At 37.4% G+C, this 17,513-nt stretch overlaps 1 protein-coding gene across 17 annotated transcripts in view; it reads left to right on the top strand.

The window, feature by feature from the left end:
* BNC2 (basonuclin zinc finger protein 2) overlaps positions 1–17,513 on the top strand; it is a 404,537-nt gene that overhangs the window by 142,830 nt on the left and 244,194 nt on the right. The window contains exon 1 of one of the 17 annotated variants that reach the window (XM_079113169.1): positions 8,560–8,941. The exons of 14 other annotated variants lie outside the window; for them this stretch is intronic. In XM_079113169.1, coding sequence (XP_078969295.1) covers positions 8,939–8,941 — 3 coding nt within the window. In that variant the 5' untranslated portion in view covers positions 8,560–8,938. Of the gene's footprint in view, positions 1–8,559; positions 8,942–12,897; positions 17,181–17,513 lie in introns of those variants that run through there. 2 more of the 17 variants (XM_079113173.1, XM_079113167.1) reach the window with 2 other exon arrangements.

Below are 17,513 nucleotides of genomic sequence, written 5' to 3'. Positions count from 1 at the left end.
TTCAATGCCTGTCTATATTTTTTGAAGGGGCTCTTTAAAGGAAATAATCTATTCATAATTGAAATTCTCTAGGCAAATCAGATATCCACATTTTCAACAGAACAGGTAATTAATTGGTTTGAATTTCAAATTGAAGGTTGTCCTGTTATTGATTTTCGTGGGAACAGGAAACAAGAACATCTTGTTAAAATGATCTGCAAATGGGACCTAGGTGTGCCTCCATTCTGTCTAGGGTCTTCTTGATCAGTGCGACCGGACAGTGTCGAAAACCAATCAGAAGGGAGCCATCTCTGTTATAAACATAACAAGCTGTTGGTTTGTTTCCAGGACTGCAGAGAAGAGCTGAACTGGAGAAAAGACCAGAGATTAACACTTCCTAGGATTCTAGTAAGGCAGGTATTTCAAATCAAGAGCTGGTGCAGCATCTAACAAAGCATCTGTCAGTGTGTCAGAGGGATGTTGGAACACTACCTTCAAGAAGTTCAGCATCAACACAGCTGTGACTTAACACTTTCAGAAACTTTTCAAGTGGGAATTAGATAAAATATCTTTAATACAAGGGGAGGGGAACACTGAAGCCAGGGGGTAAAACAATATACCTGTGAGATGATACTAATTTTTATAAAAAAAATATTTATGCCTTGTGTTTGATAGAAGGGTTTTTTGTTCCACATGCCAGGCGATTTTAAAGTGGTCATTCTCTCTTGGCTGGGTGTATACTGCTTGAGAATGGTATAATGTGCAGGCAACACAGACAAGTGGGTGGCAAATTCTGGGCCTTTCTAAACTGGAGTATTTGAACATTAGCTGTGCTAACCAAGTTGAAATGTAATGCAGCTCTTCTTAGGGTTCAAAGTGAAATTCTTAATAAAAAAAAATAAATAAAAGGGCAAGGCTTCTATTCTAAATACCCTGGAGCTGTGAATGCAGTTATTTCCAAGTTGACACACTTCTGTACAGGCATGACAGTGGCACCAACCATCTACATTAAGCCCTAACATTCCTCAGAACCATTTTAGGTTTATTATGAGCTTCAAAGCCTGCTCATCCCCAAGAGAATATCAAGTTTAAGCATGTCACTTTGCCATAGTCACAGTTAACTTTCTTGAAGAGGAAACTACCTTTTCATAGGCAGATTCTCTACAGGTGACCCTTGAAGATTCTTAGTTCAGTACAGAGTGGTTTCTTTGACCCACGGTTGCTGCCCTTCTAAAAGCTGTAGATCCATCCCGTTGGCCCTGGTTGGAAACTACCCCTAAGTAAATTGGCACTGGTCAAAGTTTGTTAGCATCCTCTTTCAGCTTCCTAGAGCTTAAGCATTGGTCCTGTTCTCCCCATTCCCAGTTAGGTTTTCATTGGAGTCATTAAAACAGTAGCTGAGGGGGAAATCAAGAACATGTAGTATTGCTAATGTCGTTATGATATTTTTTAGATGTTTCTTACCATAGAAGGCCGAAGATTTGGAGAGGACCATAGACTGATCACCTGGTATATTTCTTCTCTCCTTAAGGAAAGAAAGTCCCTATTTCCTGAATGTGAAATGTCTACTCTTTTGGAGCCTCCTGGTTTTTAAATTCCTACCTCAGTTAACTACCCCTGTCTGTTCCTTGCATCTCAGAGATGGAACTTGACTGGAACCTGATGGACTAGTCAGCATTGCAAAGGTCACCCTAAAGCTATTGGCAGAATACACTGCCCTTTGTTCCTCAGCCATGATAATGCTACTGTAGCAGTTAACTGGATGTATTAGACTGAAGGACTTTTCCAGAATACTGAATTATCTGTTCAGTTCTTTTAAACACCTGATAGAATGCCCATTCACAAACTGTCTCGAGTGTTTTTAAAAGGGATCTTAATGAAATTTCAAATATCAGTACTTTGGCCACAAGAGAGAGAAATCTATGCAGAGTGTGTCTGTTGTGTTGTTTTACTTCTGTAAAAATGCTTTTAAATTATCTTTCAGAGTTTTTCTATAGTCTGAAAGGACTGCTGTTCAAACAAGTTTGAAAATTCAAGGTGCTTAAAATGTTTCCCTTTTTTTAAAGTCTGTCTTCTGTTAGTGCTACAATACTTTAAAATTTTGCTTTTGCCTTTTTTAAGGAGAAGAAAACTTAAAAACTTCATTTCTTTTCCTATTTATAAAATATGGACAACTTCCTAGTATAAAGCGGCTCTCACCCTTTCCATATCTTCAAATTTAACAGTTTGTTTACTGAAACACTACTAAAATTATATTCAGTATTATAGAGGAACAATTAGTGCTCTTGTTTCTTGAGGCAGGGGAACTATACACGACATAGTTTTTAATTTGCATGCTTAAACTGAATCTGGTGGCTCCAGTACACTCTTGATATAATTCTTGTATACAGGTATCTTGACTCTAACCTAAATTGAAATGAGAAAAGATCCCAAGTGTAAGGTGCTGTGACTTCCTCTAGTTATTTTCACTTATGCAGGTATTTGGGCCTAATTACTTTCCCAAATGTTTGCTTTGCCACCTGCGCTTCCATCCCCTAATTCCATTTTTCCTAATCAGATTGGGTAAGCTGTTTACACATTTAAAACTATTTCTTTAGGTGGCAAAATGAGAAAGTGAAGATTCTGGGAAATCCCTTTAATTTGTCGTTGAAGTGTCTTTGAACCTCAGAGCAGATTTGTCCTGCTTTCCTTTAATGCATCCATTCAGTTGTTACCTATTGAGATACACAAGTACATCTAAAGACAAATATATTCCCTTTCTCTCCAAAATAATAGAATGATCAAATAATTTTCGTTGTAGTGATTCAACAGAAGGAACCAAACAAAATAACAAAATAGAATGGCTAGCCCTGTGTTGAGGCAATGACGAATATTTGAGAACAAGTTATAGGGATAGAGTTTTGTGTTGTAGGTTCTTCAGGACCTAAATGTTGGTTGAAAGAACTTTCTTTTTCTTTAACCCACAAGTATATTTATCTTAGAGTAATAATCACTTCATGCTGTTCATTTTTTTTTCTAGTTGACCCATTCTCCAGACCTTTAAAAAACTTTTTAAGTGGATGTAAATTCCATTTTAATTAGACCAGTGCAATCTAATACTGCAATGAGCCAGGAATGGAAGAAACATGCTGGATGTTAATACAACCCAAATCAACCATAGCCAGATAATTCCCCTGATCTTTGTAACAACCCCCTTCCCCACCTCCACAATTAAATGACCCTGTTGTTCTGGAGTTTCAACAAGACATTTAAGGTTCATTTAAAAAAATGATCATCCTTTATAGGATTCTTCGCTCTTGCATTTCTCTTTCTTTCCTCCTCTTGCCACACAGCTGTCACTGGTATAGGAGAAAGATTGGGGGGAGGGGAGGAGGAGGAAGCCCTGTTCAAATCGTGTCACGTAGCACTAATTCATCTGCTCTCATTAGAGGGAGCGAGGGACAGCAGTGATGGCCAAGAGCTGCACTCCACACATGACACACGAACAGTTTGGGGAATAGAAAATTGCTTTCTCAGGAAGCCCAGCCAATTAAGGACTTGACCATATTGAATGTCAAGTGTTAATTTAGGTTTTTCTTCATTTTCCCAGTAGTAATGCGGGTCCTGTGATGAGCAAATACATGTCAAGTAAAAGTTGATTGCATGAAGGACCCGGGTATTATATGTCACTGACAAGTCACAAATGTACTGAAGTCTTTTAACCCCTTAGGTGAGTGTGGTGGGGGAGAGGGAGGAAAGAAGGGGATTAATGGTACCATAATGATAAGAATAGATGGTGCATGTGGGGGTATTGTGGATGGTACAGACAGGAATGGTAATTCATGCAAAAAACCTGGGAATAGGACAAATCCTACTCTGAGGGCATAAACAGAGGCCCTTGAAAGGCACACATATATCTGATTCTGCCTCAGTGCCAACACACTGTCCACAATATGTATTCTGTCTACTAAGATTTTATGAAAAATAGTATACTCTGTGGTCTTGAACCAGGAAGTTCCTCATTAATTTTTGAAAGGAATAAAACATTCATAAATAACTTTACTATTTCGAGGTATTTTGATGCTTCAGCTCAGAGCAGCTGTAAAATTTCTGGTCATTTGCTTATAATTTTAGTTCCTAATCAATATTTGTTTTAAAAATTGACCTGTGTCATACCATATCATAGGAAAGATGCAAAACATAAGACTGAAAGAACATTTGTTTTCTGTCATGAGTGCCTCCCTAAGATGGTATTTAGCCAATAGAAGCTGGTGGAATGGAGGTCCATCTGTGTCTTTCATTTCCTTTTGTGTCCAGTTGTGGAAGGGAAGACATTCCAGCTTCAGTGAATGAGGTACCTTTGCCTTTTCTTTTTTCAACTAAATGTTGAACGTTGCCCATCATGTATAGCATCTCATTTCCATTCATCAGCATTTATTTACATATGAATGTCCTCAAAATAAGAGAATGTCTGTTTCTGTTGGAATTGTACAAGTAGCAAGTAAAATGTAGTCTAGCCATCTTAGAGTAAAACTCAAGAAGTTACTCATAATCGAGTCATTATTTTTCTTTTTAAATGTGGAACCACTTTTCCCCTTTATGTCATTGAAGATATACTCTTAAGCATAGTCTCTTCTGTTTACTCCAAAGTTTTAACACTCTTGCCTTTGTATGTTGACAATACTTATACTTCGAACTCTTACGTGTGATAATTCATGTATTCTGGCAGTTAAAATTACTAGCAGTCTCTCTCTTACCCTCAGGTTAGAAACTGCTGTCATTATATTAAAATTTACATTAAGGAATAACTAGGAAACTATTCCAAGAATTCATTGTTTCATAAAGAAGGATTTTCTTAAGAAAGAGTTCTTCTAATTAGACTCTTGAACCCTGGATGGGATATCAGTTCTTTAACATCTCTCCTCCCTGTCTCAAAACCAAACAAAATGAGCTTAGCGCTCTTTCCCTTCCCATTCTGATAAGCTCTGTCTGTGGAACTCTGATGGCATTGAGAGAGGACTGTTTAATTACAATCCGGATTGTCAGCAGCTTCTCTTCCGCTGGGTGTGCTGAGAGACTTAAGTAAGTTTCCGTAAAGTAAATTCTGATGATGGCAGCTCAGGTTGCTGATTCAAGTTATTCCTCTCTTCTGTGTCACTTTTGACTGATGGTACCTAATGCAATCAACCACAGGCCCAGAGAGCCCTTTCCTTGGTTGCTTTAGTGACTGGACCAGGGTCCCCCTCCTCCCTTGATCTTCCTTCAGACACTCCCTTCTCCCTGCCACCCCCACCAGGACTTCAGCCCAAATAGGAGGCAGAAGAGCCGCAGTGCTACTCAGACAGGCTTTTCCTAAACCTCCATCTCCCAATGGTGAAGCTGGAGCTGTCTCCCTTTGCGTGCGTTTTTGATAAATTTAAGAAGTCAAATCGCTGACACAGATAGATAATCCAAGTGTATAGGGTGAAGAGTTATAAATTAACACATTATTCCCTCTTAATGTGAAATACTTGAGAATGCATTTTCTCAGTCCCCTGACATCTACCCAGTGAGGGCTCGCATTGTACTTTTCAAGTGGCATTGATTTGTTAAAGCGCTGAATTAGCATCTCCGGCCAGCTGCCTGATCCACTGTTGTGTTGTGGGGCTCTGATTCCTCCTCTTTCCCTCTGCCATTCCTTTTTCCCCCCTTCAGTCTTCCTTTCTCTCTCTCTCCTTTTCCCTCCTAACTTTCTGTCCTGCTCTGTTTCACTCCTCTCTGCCTTCTCCTTAGGGGTCCTTGCCCCACCCCTCCTGTCACTTGCCTTTCTTTCACTGTGGTCCCTTACTCGTCTCTTTACTTTATCTTCCTTTCTTTTCTCGGAAGTTTTCCTTCACTTGGTGTTGAAGTCTGTTAACTCTGTGATGTGTGTAGTTGATTTAGCCAATCCCATGGCTTTAGAAGTCTCCAAAAGAGAAAATTAATGTGTGCTTCCATCTGTGTGTGCTTTCTGAATAGAAGTTGGTGAGAAAAATCTCACTTACTTTGCTATCTAGAAATTAGAAGGAAATTTACAGAACTTTTAAACCTGTATTTCTAAGTGTCATTTGACATAGTAGAGTTTCCTTTTGGTTCAAGGAAAATGGAAATCTCCAGTGACTATCACCCATGTGTTCTCCTCTCATGTACTCAGCAAATCAAGTTGGTATTTCTGCAAAACTTTAGATTTTTTGCAGCTTTTTGAATTTCAGTGAACATATTCATAGGACTTTTCTTCTTTAGTTGTTTCTGTATTCTGATTCCACTTGTTTATAGTGGTACAGTTTATATGGAGTACTTTTCATTGTTGTGTTTTTTACATGGAATGGTTTCCTTATTAATATGTGGTGCATCAATATTGTGTAGCAGTAAATACTTAGATAATAAAACTGTCTCAAATATCTCTGATTTTAGTGATGTGTCCCATATTCCAGAGCTCTTCAGAGGACATGTATTGCTATTGAGAAGGTTGCTGACTGACCCCTGCATGTAAGAGTTCACAGACCCATACTCATTTGTTTCTTTGGATTTTGGTCCCAGACACTTTGGGATCACTGTGTTGATTAATTTGACATAAGCAAAAGAATGGTGTTACCTTTTGAATTTAGGCATTATCTTCTGTAATTTTAATCTCATGACTTCAAGTGGTTCTGTCTTCAATTTTAGTAGGTCTTCCACCAATAACACAAAAAATGAATTTGAATATATACATTGATAATGAAGCAGATCACTTGAACAAATCAGATCTGTATTTGTTTCATATAGATTAGAATGACAGTTTGATTTTGGCATTTATATTTTGAAATGGAAATATTTTACATAGGTTTTGATAATATTTGTGTGTTGGGTAGGTTCTTCCAAAACAAATACAATTTATTTTGTAAAAAATTAATTGCTGTTCTCCTTTTTAGAGTTAGTATGGCTTGGCTGAGATGAAGGGATTAGAGTGTCTTTTCAAAGCATGATAATGTCTGCTTAAAGGAAGGAAAAAGAAAAAAAAAATCTTTTAACTAGAGCTTAAGACAAATTCCAGCTACTAAGGACATAAAAATTGCTCTAAAGACGACAGTTTGGTTTTATATTATGTGTGCATGTTAAGTTGCATTGAGATCGTGTCATATTGTATTTTGGGGTATTCTTCTAGATGAACTAAAATGTTGTTCATTTGTTGCTGCATGGGGACATGACCTCACTCCAGGAGATAAAGCTGGAACACCCACCTTCTGCCGGAATAATCACAGCTCACCTGGCTATAGTTCAGGGTCAGAGCAGGAAGGAGAGACTTGCTGCCTTCTAGGACTGCTTGTAACTACAATAGAAGGGACAAAATAATAGGATAAGGTTGAAAGTGAAAGTGCTTCACATGAAAATAATACTGAATGATCAGAAAAGGAAAAAGAAATCTGGAAGGTGGATTCTAGTAGTCGGAGAGAAGTTGAGGGTAACACAAAAAGGGATGCTTAGGTGGTGCAAAATTATGACTTCTGGTAGGTTAAAAAATCAGTACTATTCTGATTGGATATAAAGGACCACATTGGTATCAGAGTAGATTTGAATTTAAGAACATTGCAGGATATGGTTCTGTTTTTATTTTTTGCAGTACTGGGGATCAAATTCAGGGCTTCTTGAATAACTAGGCAAACATTTTACCACTGAGCCACATCCCTAGGCCATTTAACGTGATTGTAATTTTTCATTAGGTTTACACGTGTTTATTTCTTAGTTTGTCATTTGTTACTTGGAAGGCAGAACTGTGTACAAGTAATAAAACCAATAATTCAGTTTTTAAAAATTTAATATTGTTGCTTTGTTTTGGGATACTACTTTATTCATATGAAATGGTTAACTGTACCTGTTTTGGAATTTATTACCTTTAAATTTTTCTCTGAAGTTCTCAGTAGATATCAGAATTATTTCTGTTTTGTATTTTGTAAGTTTGAATTAAATGTCTTGTAATCGTGAAAGAACTGGCATCTTTGTAAGTAGTTCTGAAAGCAAACTGTTTTGTCCATAATCATAACTTAGTTTTGAATGCAAATGTAAAGTTTATTTTTTAAGAGGTCCAAAACAAAGGCGGGGGGGGGGGGGGGCGTGGAACCACATCCTTATACAACTCTGCCCTTAAACATAAGACTGAATAGTAGCAGTAATAATAAGAGGGAACTTTGGCATCTGCCCAAATGCTTGTTTGAGAGGGAGCAGCAAATGGCCTGCGCAGTGTGTGGTTGTGCAGAAGTTCCAGGGTGACACATGCCTCACAAGCTGGTCACAATGCGAGGGGTCAGAGGTCATGTTCAAGAGCAGGGTGTTGCTGGATAAGGCTGAGGAAGCAGAGGTGGCCCCTCTGTGCTCAGTGTGTGGGTCTGTGTACTCCTTTCCCGTCAAAGCTGGCCCAGCACAGCCAAAAAGCGGTTCCTTGGCAGGGTTTAATGGCAGGATGATGTAGTCTGTTGTGACTAGTGCATTCCTTTCAGGTTAAACTAGGGAAATGGCATTGTGTTAAAATTCCAAGTCGCATGAATGTTTTATTGCCACAGTGCATTTAGCCCTCCAGGGGAGTGTGTGTGGCGGCGGGTGGGGGTGGGGGTGACTTAGAGACTCAGGAACTATCAGAAGAACACTTCCCTTGGAAAATTTTACCCACCAGCATGAAGCTGATTTGCTGTGATGGTCACTTAGAAGGGTTTCGCTTTTTCCTAAACTGTGGCTGTTTAAAGTCCTCCAATCCGGACAATTAACAGCTGAAGAAAATATGACAAGACACACGCAAAGAGGTTGGGAGATAGAGAGGAGGAATGCGCCAGAAAGGAGCTGAGTTGCCTTCTTGTGTAAACTGCCCGAGCGAGGGCCCCCTCCCTGCTCCATCCCTGTCCCCCCTTCCCCGGCTGTGTTTTGCTGTCTGCCTGAAGGCCAGGACTGATCTGTTAACCTTGCACTACTGACGGGGAGGCTGCTGCAGCTCATGGTACTGTATGTTACCATTACTACTCCCTCATTCCTTTTCACTGGCTCGTTTTTTTTTTTTTTTTTAAACCATTTCTCTAAAATAACGGTTTATATTAGAGGGATCCGATTTTGGAATGCAGAAGGTCCGAATTTAAAACTTTTTAAGTATGGTGCTTTTTTGTTTTTTGGGTCCTCCCCTCCCCTCCTTGGCATTTAGAAAGGCTAAACCGCCATTCTAATTCAATTGCAGCCAAAGGTTTCCAGTGTGATTTAAAATCAGGAATTCTGGAAATGAGGTGGTTTAAAGATGCAAGTCATCTGGGCCTAGGATCTTATAGAGGGACTTTGTTGTGAAACCACATGAGCATCCTCAGGTTTTTAGGATGTTTTCAGGCTTTGTAGTTTTTTTTTTTTTTTTTTTTTTTTTTTCCCCAGATACAACCATTTTCAGATTGCCCCCACCCCAGTCCCTCCAGAGGAAGCCCAGCCATCTCATTCACTATTCCAGTTGTTTCAGGCCTACAGTTACTGAAGGCTTATAGGATTTTGACTTTAGTTGTAATTGTGCGTGTTGCATATAACACTCTGGATTGTTTCATGATTTGATCTGACTCAAGTTAATTTATAACAGATTATGCATTCTGCCTTTTTAAAATATTATCTTTTTTTTTTTTTTCCCAGTGAATAAAACCATGTATTCTCTTAGGTTTACCTAAAAAAAGATATTATAATAGTTTGAATTTAGTTTCAAATTGCCTATTAGTCTGTGTTCTCAAATCTTAACACTTTATTTTTGTGGTTTTGTGAGGTGTTATTTTCTCTTTAATAACACACACACATACTTTGATAACTGCCAGATACTTATGAGCAAAAACTTGGAGAACTGCTAAACTAAAATAGTTTTCTGTTGATAAGTTATCATTTTAAAGTTACATGACATTTAAGTCAAGAGTATAGTACAAACTGTGAGTGGGTCTGTTGCCCTATTTATATAGAGTTTTAAGTATGTGATTTATGCATTTCTCTAAAATGATGATTTTGTTAAGATAGACCTCCCGAGTTTAATCTGATTAGTGGTGTTTGTGTGGTGTTTTTTTTTTTTTTTTTTTTCTTTTTAAACAGTTATTGACTTTGTTTATGGGAGGTCTTAAACCAACAAGCAGTCAACTTTACAGCAAAATCAAGATTTATATGTGAACTCGACACTTAAAATTTTAGGTGAATTCACTAGATATTTTTTCCTTACATTCAAAACTACTTGTAGAATTATTTCTTTTTATTCCGTTGGATCTAGTGATGTGCTGATGGGAGTTTTCTTTTGGTTAAATTTTAGTCATGAATTTAAAAATGTAATATTTAGAATATTACTTTGTGATGGAACTTTTTTCTTCTCCTCCTCCTCATTTTGCTTACAAACAACTTCAAAGTTGATTCTTTTTCCCAAGTAGTAGAAAAACTAAAGTGACAAATTAAGAAAAAAAATCTGTCATATTTATTTCAACTCTCAAAAAATAACAGTCGGGTATCTGATCATAGAAGTTTTTTTTAATTATAAAAAGGATGTTACTGTGTTCAACCCTTTCCAATTTGATTTATTAAGTTTCCTTTCATAACAGTAGGGAAAGAATAGAATTACTACAACATCACATCTCCCTATTGAGAAAGTTTCAGCTGACTCAGGACTTCCCCACCTAAAAGTAAGATTTGCTTTAAAAAAAAAAAAAATCACTTCTATTTTAGCATTTTTCTGTTCCTCTTTTGCTGGGCACTAGTGTTTGGCATTGGGAGCTTTATAGGTAGTTAAGATTGGTCCTGTGGTTCTGAGTTGGGGATGCTTATGCTGCCATGCATGAGTCTTATGACCTTGGCTAAGTCACTTTATCCCTGACCTTTCTTTGGCAATGCTGGAGATTGAACCCAGGGCCTTCAACATGCTAGGCAAGTGGTGTACCACTGAACTATATCCCCAGCCCAATTTTCTCCAATTTTAAAATGGGGAAGGGGCACTGGACTTGAGAATTTGCCAGGAAGATGAAATGAGACAAAGCTGCAGCATGGTTGGTACTTTCCATCAGCTGTGGCCCCCTCCTTTGAGCTGCACTGTGCCTTGCTCTCTAGTATTTGCCTTGGGGAAGCTTGAATTTTTAGAAACAGTGGAGAACAGAGGTTGAGGGGGAGTTTAAATGTTTAAATTTCTTCATATATCTATATAGGAAAGGAGGTATTAGACCATCAGCAAAACTTTTTTCTTCTTTAGAGAGACACTTGTGCCAGGCTCAGTGGTACATGCTGTAATCCTAGTGGCTTGGGAGGCTGAGGCAGGAGGATTGCAAGTTAAAAGCCAGCCTCAGCAGTTTAGCAAGGCCCTAAGCAACTCAGTGAGTTCCAGTCTCATAGGAAAAAATAAAAAAATAAAAGGGCTGGGGATGTGGCTCAGTGGTTAAGCCCTGGTTCAGTCCCTGGTATGATAAATAAATAGATACTTGTGTACTTGTGTTATCCATTAGTGTATATTTTTACCACTCTGCAAAATTCTCACCAGGTTTTCCTTTATGGATATCAGAGTGAGGTTATTATTTCTGTGATACCTGCTATGGCTAAAGGTAGACTAGAGGAAAAGTTGGCAGATTCTCTTGTATCCTGTTTACTTTTTTATTATTAGTTTTAATCACTTGCTTGAATTAAGGCTTCCTATATTATTAAACTCATTAGCTCTTTATAGTAGAGATTGAAACTGATTTTATGAGATCCTATCTTCTCCTTGGTTTTGTGAAAATTCACTCATAATCATGGAATTAAGATTATACCAAAGCTAATAATGTTTACAATCTATGTAGGATCAAATAAAATAGCACGCAGCACATGTGTATGTATATGTGGGTAATATATCATTCTCATTTAAGGCTTAACAGTGCCTTAAGTATAGTAAAAGACTTAGAAACTATTTGTTGAGCAGAATAATATGGCTATTTTTATTGTTTTAGCCCTGGATTAATAATAAATGTGTTCTCATGCAATACATTAATATTGTTATAGATCTTTTTTTAATTAGTATTGTTGCTTTGTCAAACATCTGGTTTCTTTTAGCCACCCCAAATTTGAACACAGTGCATCTCAATATCTAAAAAAAATATTTGGCTTAGTGTTTACTTTGGCCTGTTCATAGATAACTTTAATATGTACGGTGTGCCAGGTCTGGTACCTATGTTTTCTTACTATTTATTCTTACAAAGGCACTAAGGGGAGGTACTCTTGTGATTTTTATACATGAGGAAATAAGATCTAAAATCTTTATCCAGCAAGTTGACCCCAAATCCCTTCTTTTCCGCTGTTGCATTTTTCACTCATCTGTAACTTAATCACGGGCTACTTTAAAAAAATAAAAAGTAATAAAACTTAGTTGTAGAACACACTTTTTTTTTCTTCCTTTCAAGTTATATTTTACAAGGAAGCTGATATGTAGAACTGATAAAAAATCGGAGCTGCTCTGGATGGAAAGGGGAGAGCTGTAGAGTTCTGTCTTTTATGTCTATACCTGTAATCTGTGAAATACTCACAAGAAAACCATAGTCTTATGACCCTGTACCCTAGGAATTGAAGCCTAGCAAAACCTGTTTCTCCATCTGGGAATTAAAGGTTTGCTTATCTTTTGCTTAGAGGTGTTATTTTGTGGAATTCACAGGAAAAGTGAGTCTGTATACTTTTAAAAGAGAACATATCTAAGAAATAGTGTAATAGTTAATACCATTATAAAAAATTAGTTTTTTTTTCCCATTGTATGACTTTTTGCATGTTCGTTTTCAGGGTATACAAATTTCGTTTGATCTGTAGTAATGAATTAATTTTACTGTGAAAAGAGATTGAGAAAACCCCAGCCGTAGTTTTTCCCTACAAATATATACAGACTTCACTTGAGTTTGAAAATAATACAATATGCTGTATAATGTTACAGCATACAATAATAATATGCTGTATAATGTTACAGCATATCTGTGAAAGATATACACAGATCATATATGGATAAAAAGGAAGAACAGAAAAAATGGATTCATTCAGCTGGGAAAGTAATGTCAAAAAGTTCTATTTTAAATAAATTGCCTGTAAAACATATTAATTGACACGATGAGTTTTGTAACATCTTTATAATGAGGACTTTCAAATTTTCTTACTTGCTAAATTTGTTAGAATTTTATATAGTGCTTTATTAGAAATTGTGAGCACAGAAGAATCCAGACTTATCAGCCATTGAACTGATCTCCATTGAACTGATCTTTATATGACCTTGGGAAAGTTGTGTATCCTTCCTGAACCTCTGTTACCTCATCCTTGAAATAGGACTTATGAGAAGTCTGGCACAGAGTGGGTGAGCCTTGTGTTTTCACCTTCTCTTGTTGGCTACTGTTGTAGTTTGCAAGTCTTATGTACTATTCTCTCAGCATCTGCTTATCAACTGTGGCTCTAACTTCGTAATACTTGCATTGTTGTAGTGTACATACTTGGCTTTTTCAATTACTGGTTAAGTATAACTTGTGCCAATCTTGCAGAAGCTTACTTCTATTGAAGAAAATGCGGGTGGAGAAAATCTCTTCTTTCTTACTCTTCACTGAGAATCAGTCACTGAGCAGCATAATTCTAAAATCTTACCTGGCTTTTGGGTACTTTATGAACCTTTTTATGGTAAACCAGAAGCAAGGAACTGATTGAATTAATACATTCCCATCAAGGGACTATTCTGTTAACCTCTCCCCCTCTGTCTAATCCATGCGTGGTTTTATAAGGGAGGAACTTTTTCTGTCCATTATTTAGGTTGCCTTGTATACTGGGGATACCAGTTTTTAGATGTTCAGGATTTGGTAAGCTTTAGAGCCTTTCAGTCTTATAAACAAAAGCAATAGAAAAAACCCAAACAGCAACAACAAAAGCAAAAAATCTCCACCCAAACCAAAAATGTAAACAAAACACCTTCTTAACTTTCTGAAAAACTCAGAACTTTATGAAGTGCAGAATCTAAACTTTGCACACTGATTTTTATTTTTAATAGTTTTAAACTTGTTTGTACAAATTTTATAGAAAGGTTACACATATTTTGTGCAGATCTGATTAAGAAAACAAGAAAGTGAAAACTGTCATTAGGGCCACCACTGAGGAACAATTTTATTACATCTTTTTAATTATCTTTCTTTGTTGGCATGTACATATAAATGTACAACACATAATATTTACATATAAGGATTTTACTATATTTATATGTGGCTTAATTTTTAACTCAACTATATCATAGGAATCTTTCCATGTCTACGAATATAGATATCCATCATAGGGACTGGGTGTAGCTCAGTGGTAGAGCTCTTGCTTAGCATGTGCAGGCCCTGGATTCAATCCCTAGCACACACACACACACACAATAAAAAGAAATGAAAGAATAAATAATTTTAATGAATTCTTACTGTGCCATTGATCATAATTTATTTAATGCACTGTTGGTTTGTGTATTTTTTTTTTTTTTCTTAAAGGTGTTGTTTCAATATGAACATTCTTGCTTGCGCTTGAATGCTTGTTTCCTGAAGGTGGTTTCTTGGAAGTGTTATTGCTGGGGAAAGAGGCCTGATTTTGCATAGGTTAAAGTAGGTTGACAAGCCCTTTGTGTGAAGGGCCATGTGGTAAAGAAGTTAGAAAAGTGTATGATTTCTGTAGTAACTATTCTACTTTGTTGATCCAAAAAGTTACATATGTAAAGGAATAGGTTTGTATTTCAGTAAAGCTTTATTAACAAAAGTAGGCAGCAGGGTAGCAGTTGGCTGGCAGGCAACAGTTTACCCACTGAAACAAATTAGAAACTGATTAAGGATGGAGATTTATCCTCAGTTGGTTGTAAGTTGACTTGATAGTATCTTAGAAATGTGTTTCTATCTCAGGGTAGCGTAATGGGTTGATTAGTTTCTTTTCAGGTATACGGCAATCAATACTTATTTTAAAGAGCTTATTAAAGGAGGTTTTCATACCTGCTTCTATTCATGAAGCCTAGTAAATTTTAAAGTAGGAGGCTGTAGAAGCCATTACATATTTTATTGTTCTAGGCTTTAGAACAATAAATGTCAGCATGTTGACAACCTATGGGGGAAGGAAAGCCCCCTTCAACTTGCATTGTGAGGGAGATGTGCATTTTCCTATCTCCAGAAGACTGCTTTATGTCACCAGGTTCTAGAGACAGCCCGAAGGAAAGCAAATGAAAAGTCCAGTAAGGGAAAAGTCTAGCCTACTAGTCCATTTCTGAGAAGACTCAGCAGAAATATGCCCCAGATCAACAGATTGACATTGAATTTGTTACTGAACCTTTACAGGTTAAATTATTCTCAGAAGACTGCTCTGTGCATAAATAGTAACCTCTTTGCATCTTGAGTTTCTATAAAGCAGGAATTATTGGCCCCTAGCTGCCCCAGGGGTGTTTGTTGAGGATCAGGTGGAATAATGAAATAGTTAAAATCCCTCTACTTGTAGTGTTATGTCTCTGCTGCCACAATGAATTTTCAGAGATTTATTACTTAGTGTATATTGGTTGACTATCTGATGTGTATAAAGCAGTGTAGCAGGTGCTATGGGGGAATATAAAGGGTAGAAAGTTAGTTCTTGCTCTTAAGGAGAGAAAAATCATAGATTTTAAGTTCATGGTTGTAGAGTGCTGGTTACCCTAAGGATCCTAGAGCAATGGGGAGGAAGAGATTCCTTCTGTCTTGGAATGGGAATTTCATGGAAAAAGTATTATCAGAAAATATGGAAATTTTCAAAAGTAGAATGCAGGGGAGGGTATTCCAAAAAAGAGCATCATGAGAACTATGTCAAATGAGGAAAGCTCATATCAGTACGCAGGAGACATCAAATAGTCTAATTAGACTGTCTGCTAAGTACTCTTCATGAAGGAGGACAAGCTGGAAAGGCAGGTTAGAGCTGGATTGCAGAGGGCCTGGAAAGAACTTTAATTGGTAATTTGTGGAGAACTCTAAACATCACCTGGGAGAATGTGTTTGATATCTGGTGGGGTGGTATATAGCATGAGTCGGAGTGCAGAATGATCCAGTTGGAATCATCTCTTAGGGTTTAGTGCAAAGGTCCAAGCATGTACTTATAAGACATGAGAGTATGGGGGGAAGGGGAGGCGGTACATCTTGGAACTGGAAAGTAAAATTTCAAAATTTATTGGGTTTAGGAAATAAGCAAAAGGCTTTTTATCATAATGTGTGGCTCTGAGTCCTTGTTAACTGAGATTATAGTGATAACAAGGAACAAGACAGCAAAGTCAGGGGAGAGCCATACTAAGCAAAGGAGGCAGTGAACCCATTTGCTTTGCTTGTTTAGAGAGATGTTAACTAGACAACTAGAAAATTTAGTGGGAGGTGGATAGTATAGGACCAAAATTCACATAAGGCATATAGGGTTGGGATTTGGGAGTCTTGTTCACTGGGAGGTGACAGAGGAAACCTGGGGAAACATTACATCACTAAAAGCAGAGTATGTGGAGAGAATGGTATTTTATAGCACTGCTTATTAGGTAAGTCAGTGACAGAAGTTGCTTTATCTTTATGTAAGACAACTAACACCAAATCAAAAAGGAGAGCCTCACTGTGTGTTTTATTATTTATAAAGTGTCTACAAAGCTTCTGAAGGTTCTTTATTTCAGAAGTAAAGTATTCAGTTTGGACGAACATACCTTATTTTATAAGATTCCCAAGGAAAATTTAAGAAACTCCCATTTTACTTTATCTCCTCAACACTTCCTGAGAACCTCGAAAAACAAAAATGTCATTGATGGGAGAGGCTTGCATTCATTTGTCCTTACCTGTTTGGTGAGACTTTTCCTCTTCCCTAGATCTCAACCAAGTTGAGATCTGTGTTTTGGGATGGGGTTCAGCATATCCCATGGAAATCAACTTTGTATGTTTTTGTGCATTTTCCCTTCGTAGGTTGGGATCCTCAGCAGGCTTGGAAGGGGAATTGAGTGTGGCTCGTACAGTGTGGTTCATGTTGAAGTTGGGGAAGTTTTTACTGTATGGAACAGCAGGACTGAGTGTGCTTTCCCATTTTCTTTCTTCTCTTGACATTATCTGTGTTCAAGCTTTGTAGGCAAAGAAAGCCATGCTGCTTCCTTGATCTTTGGCACGCTGCATTATGAGCTTTGGCAGCATGGTAAAGGCTCCCCTGACTCTCCTGTTCAGAGCAGTCTGGATTCCTCCTGTGGCCTTCCTTCAGGCTCAGTCTTCATAGTAAGTTTAACTCATTTCACATGGGGCTCCAGGGCTACTCTGAGGAATTTGCATCTCTAGCTAAGCATTGTGCATTAAATCTAGTGGGTACATGCCCATTGTACTCTTTCCCCTAAACCTTGTATAGCTGCTTACTCTTTTTAAAAAATCATAATTAGTTTAATGTAAGGGATCCAGGGGTAATTTGTGATGTTGAGTTTTTTTTTATTTTTTTATTTTTTTGCGATACCATTTTGTTTTTTTGTTTTCAGAAACATGATACACTTTCTTCTATCTATCATATTTTGTTTCTCAAAACCCCTTTTCTTTTGTTTACGATAAAAAAAAAAAACC

Source organism: Sciurus vulgaris (assembly GCF_902686455.1).
Source record: "Sciurus vulgaris genome assembly, chromosome: 15".
NCBI classification, from domain to species: domain Eukaryota; kingdom Metazoa; phylum Chordata; class Mammalia; order Rodentia; family Sciuridae; genus Sciurus; species Sciurus vulgaris.
This window is presented reverse-complemented; position numbering and strand designations above follow the sequence as displayed.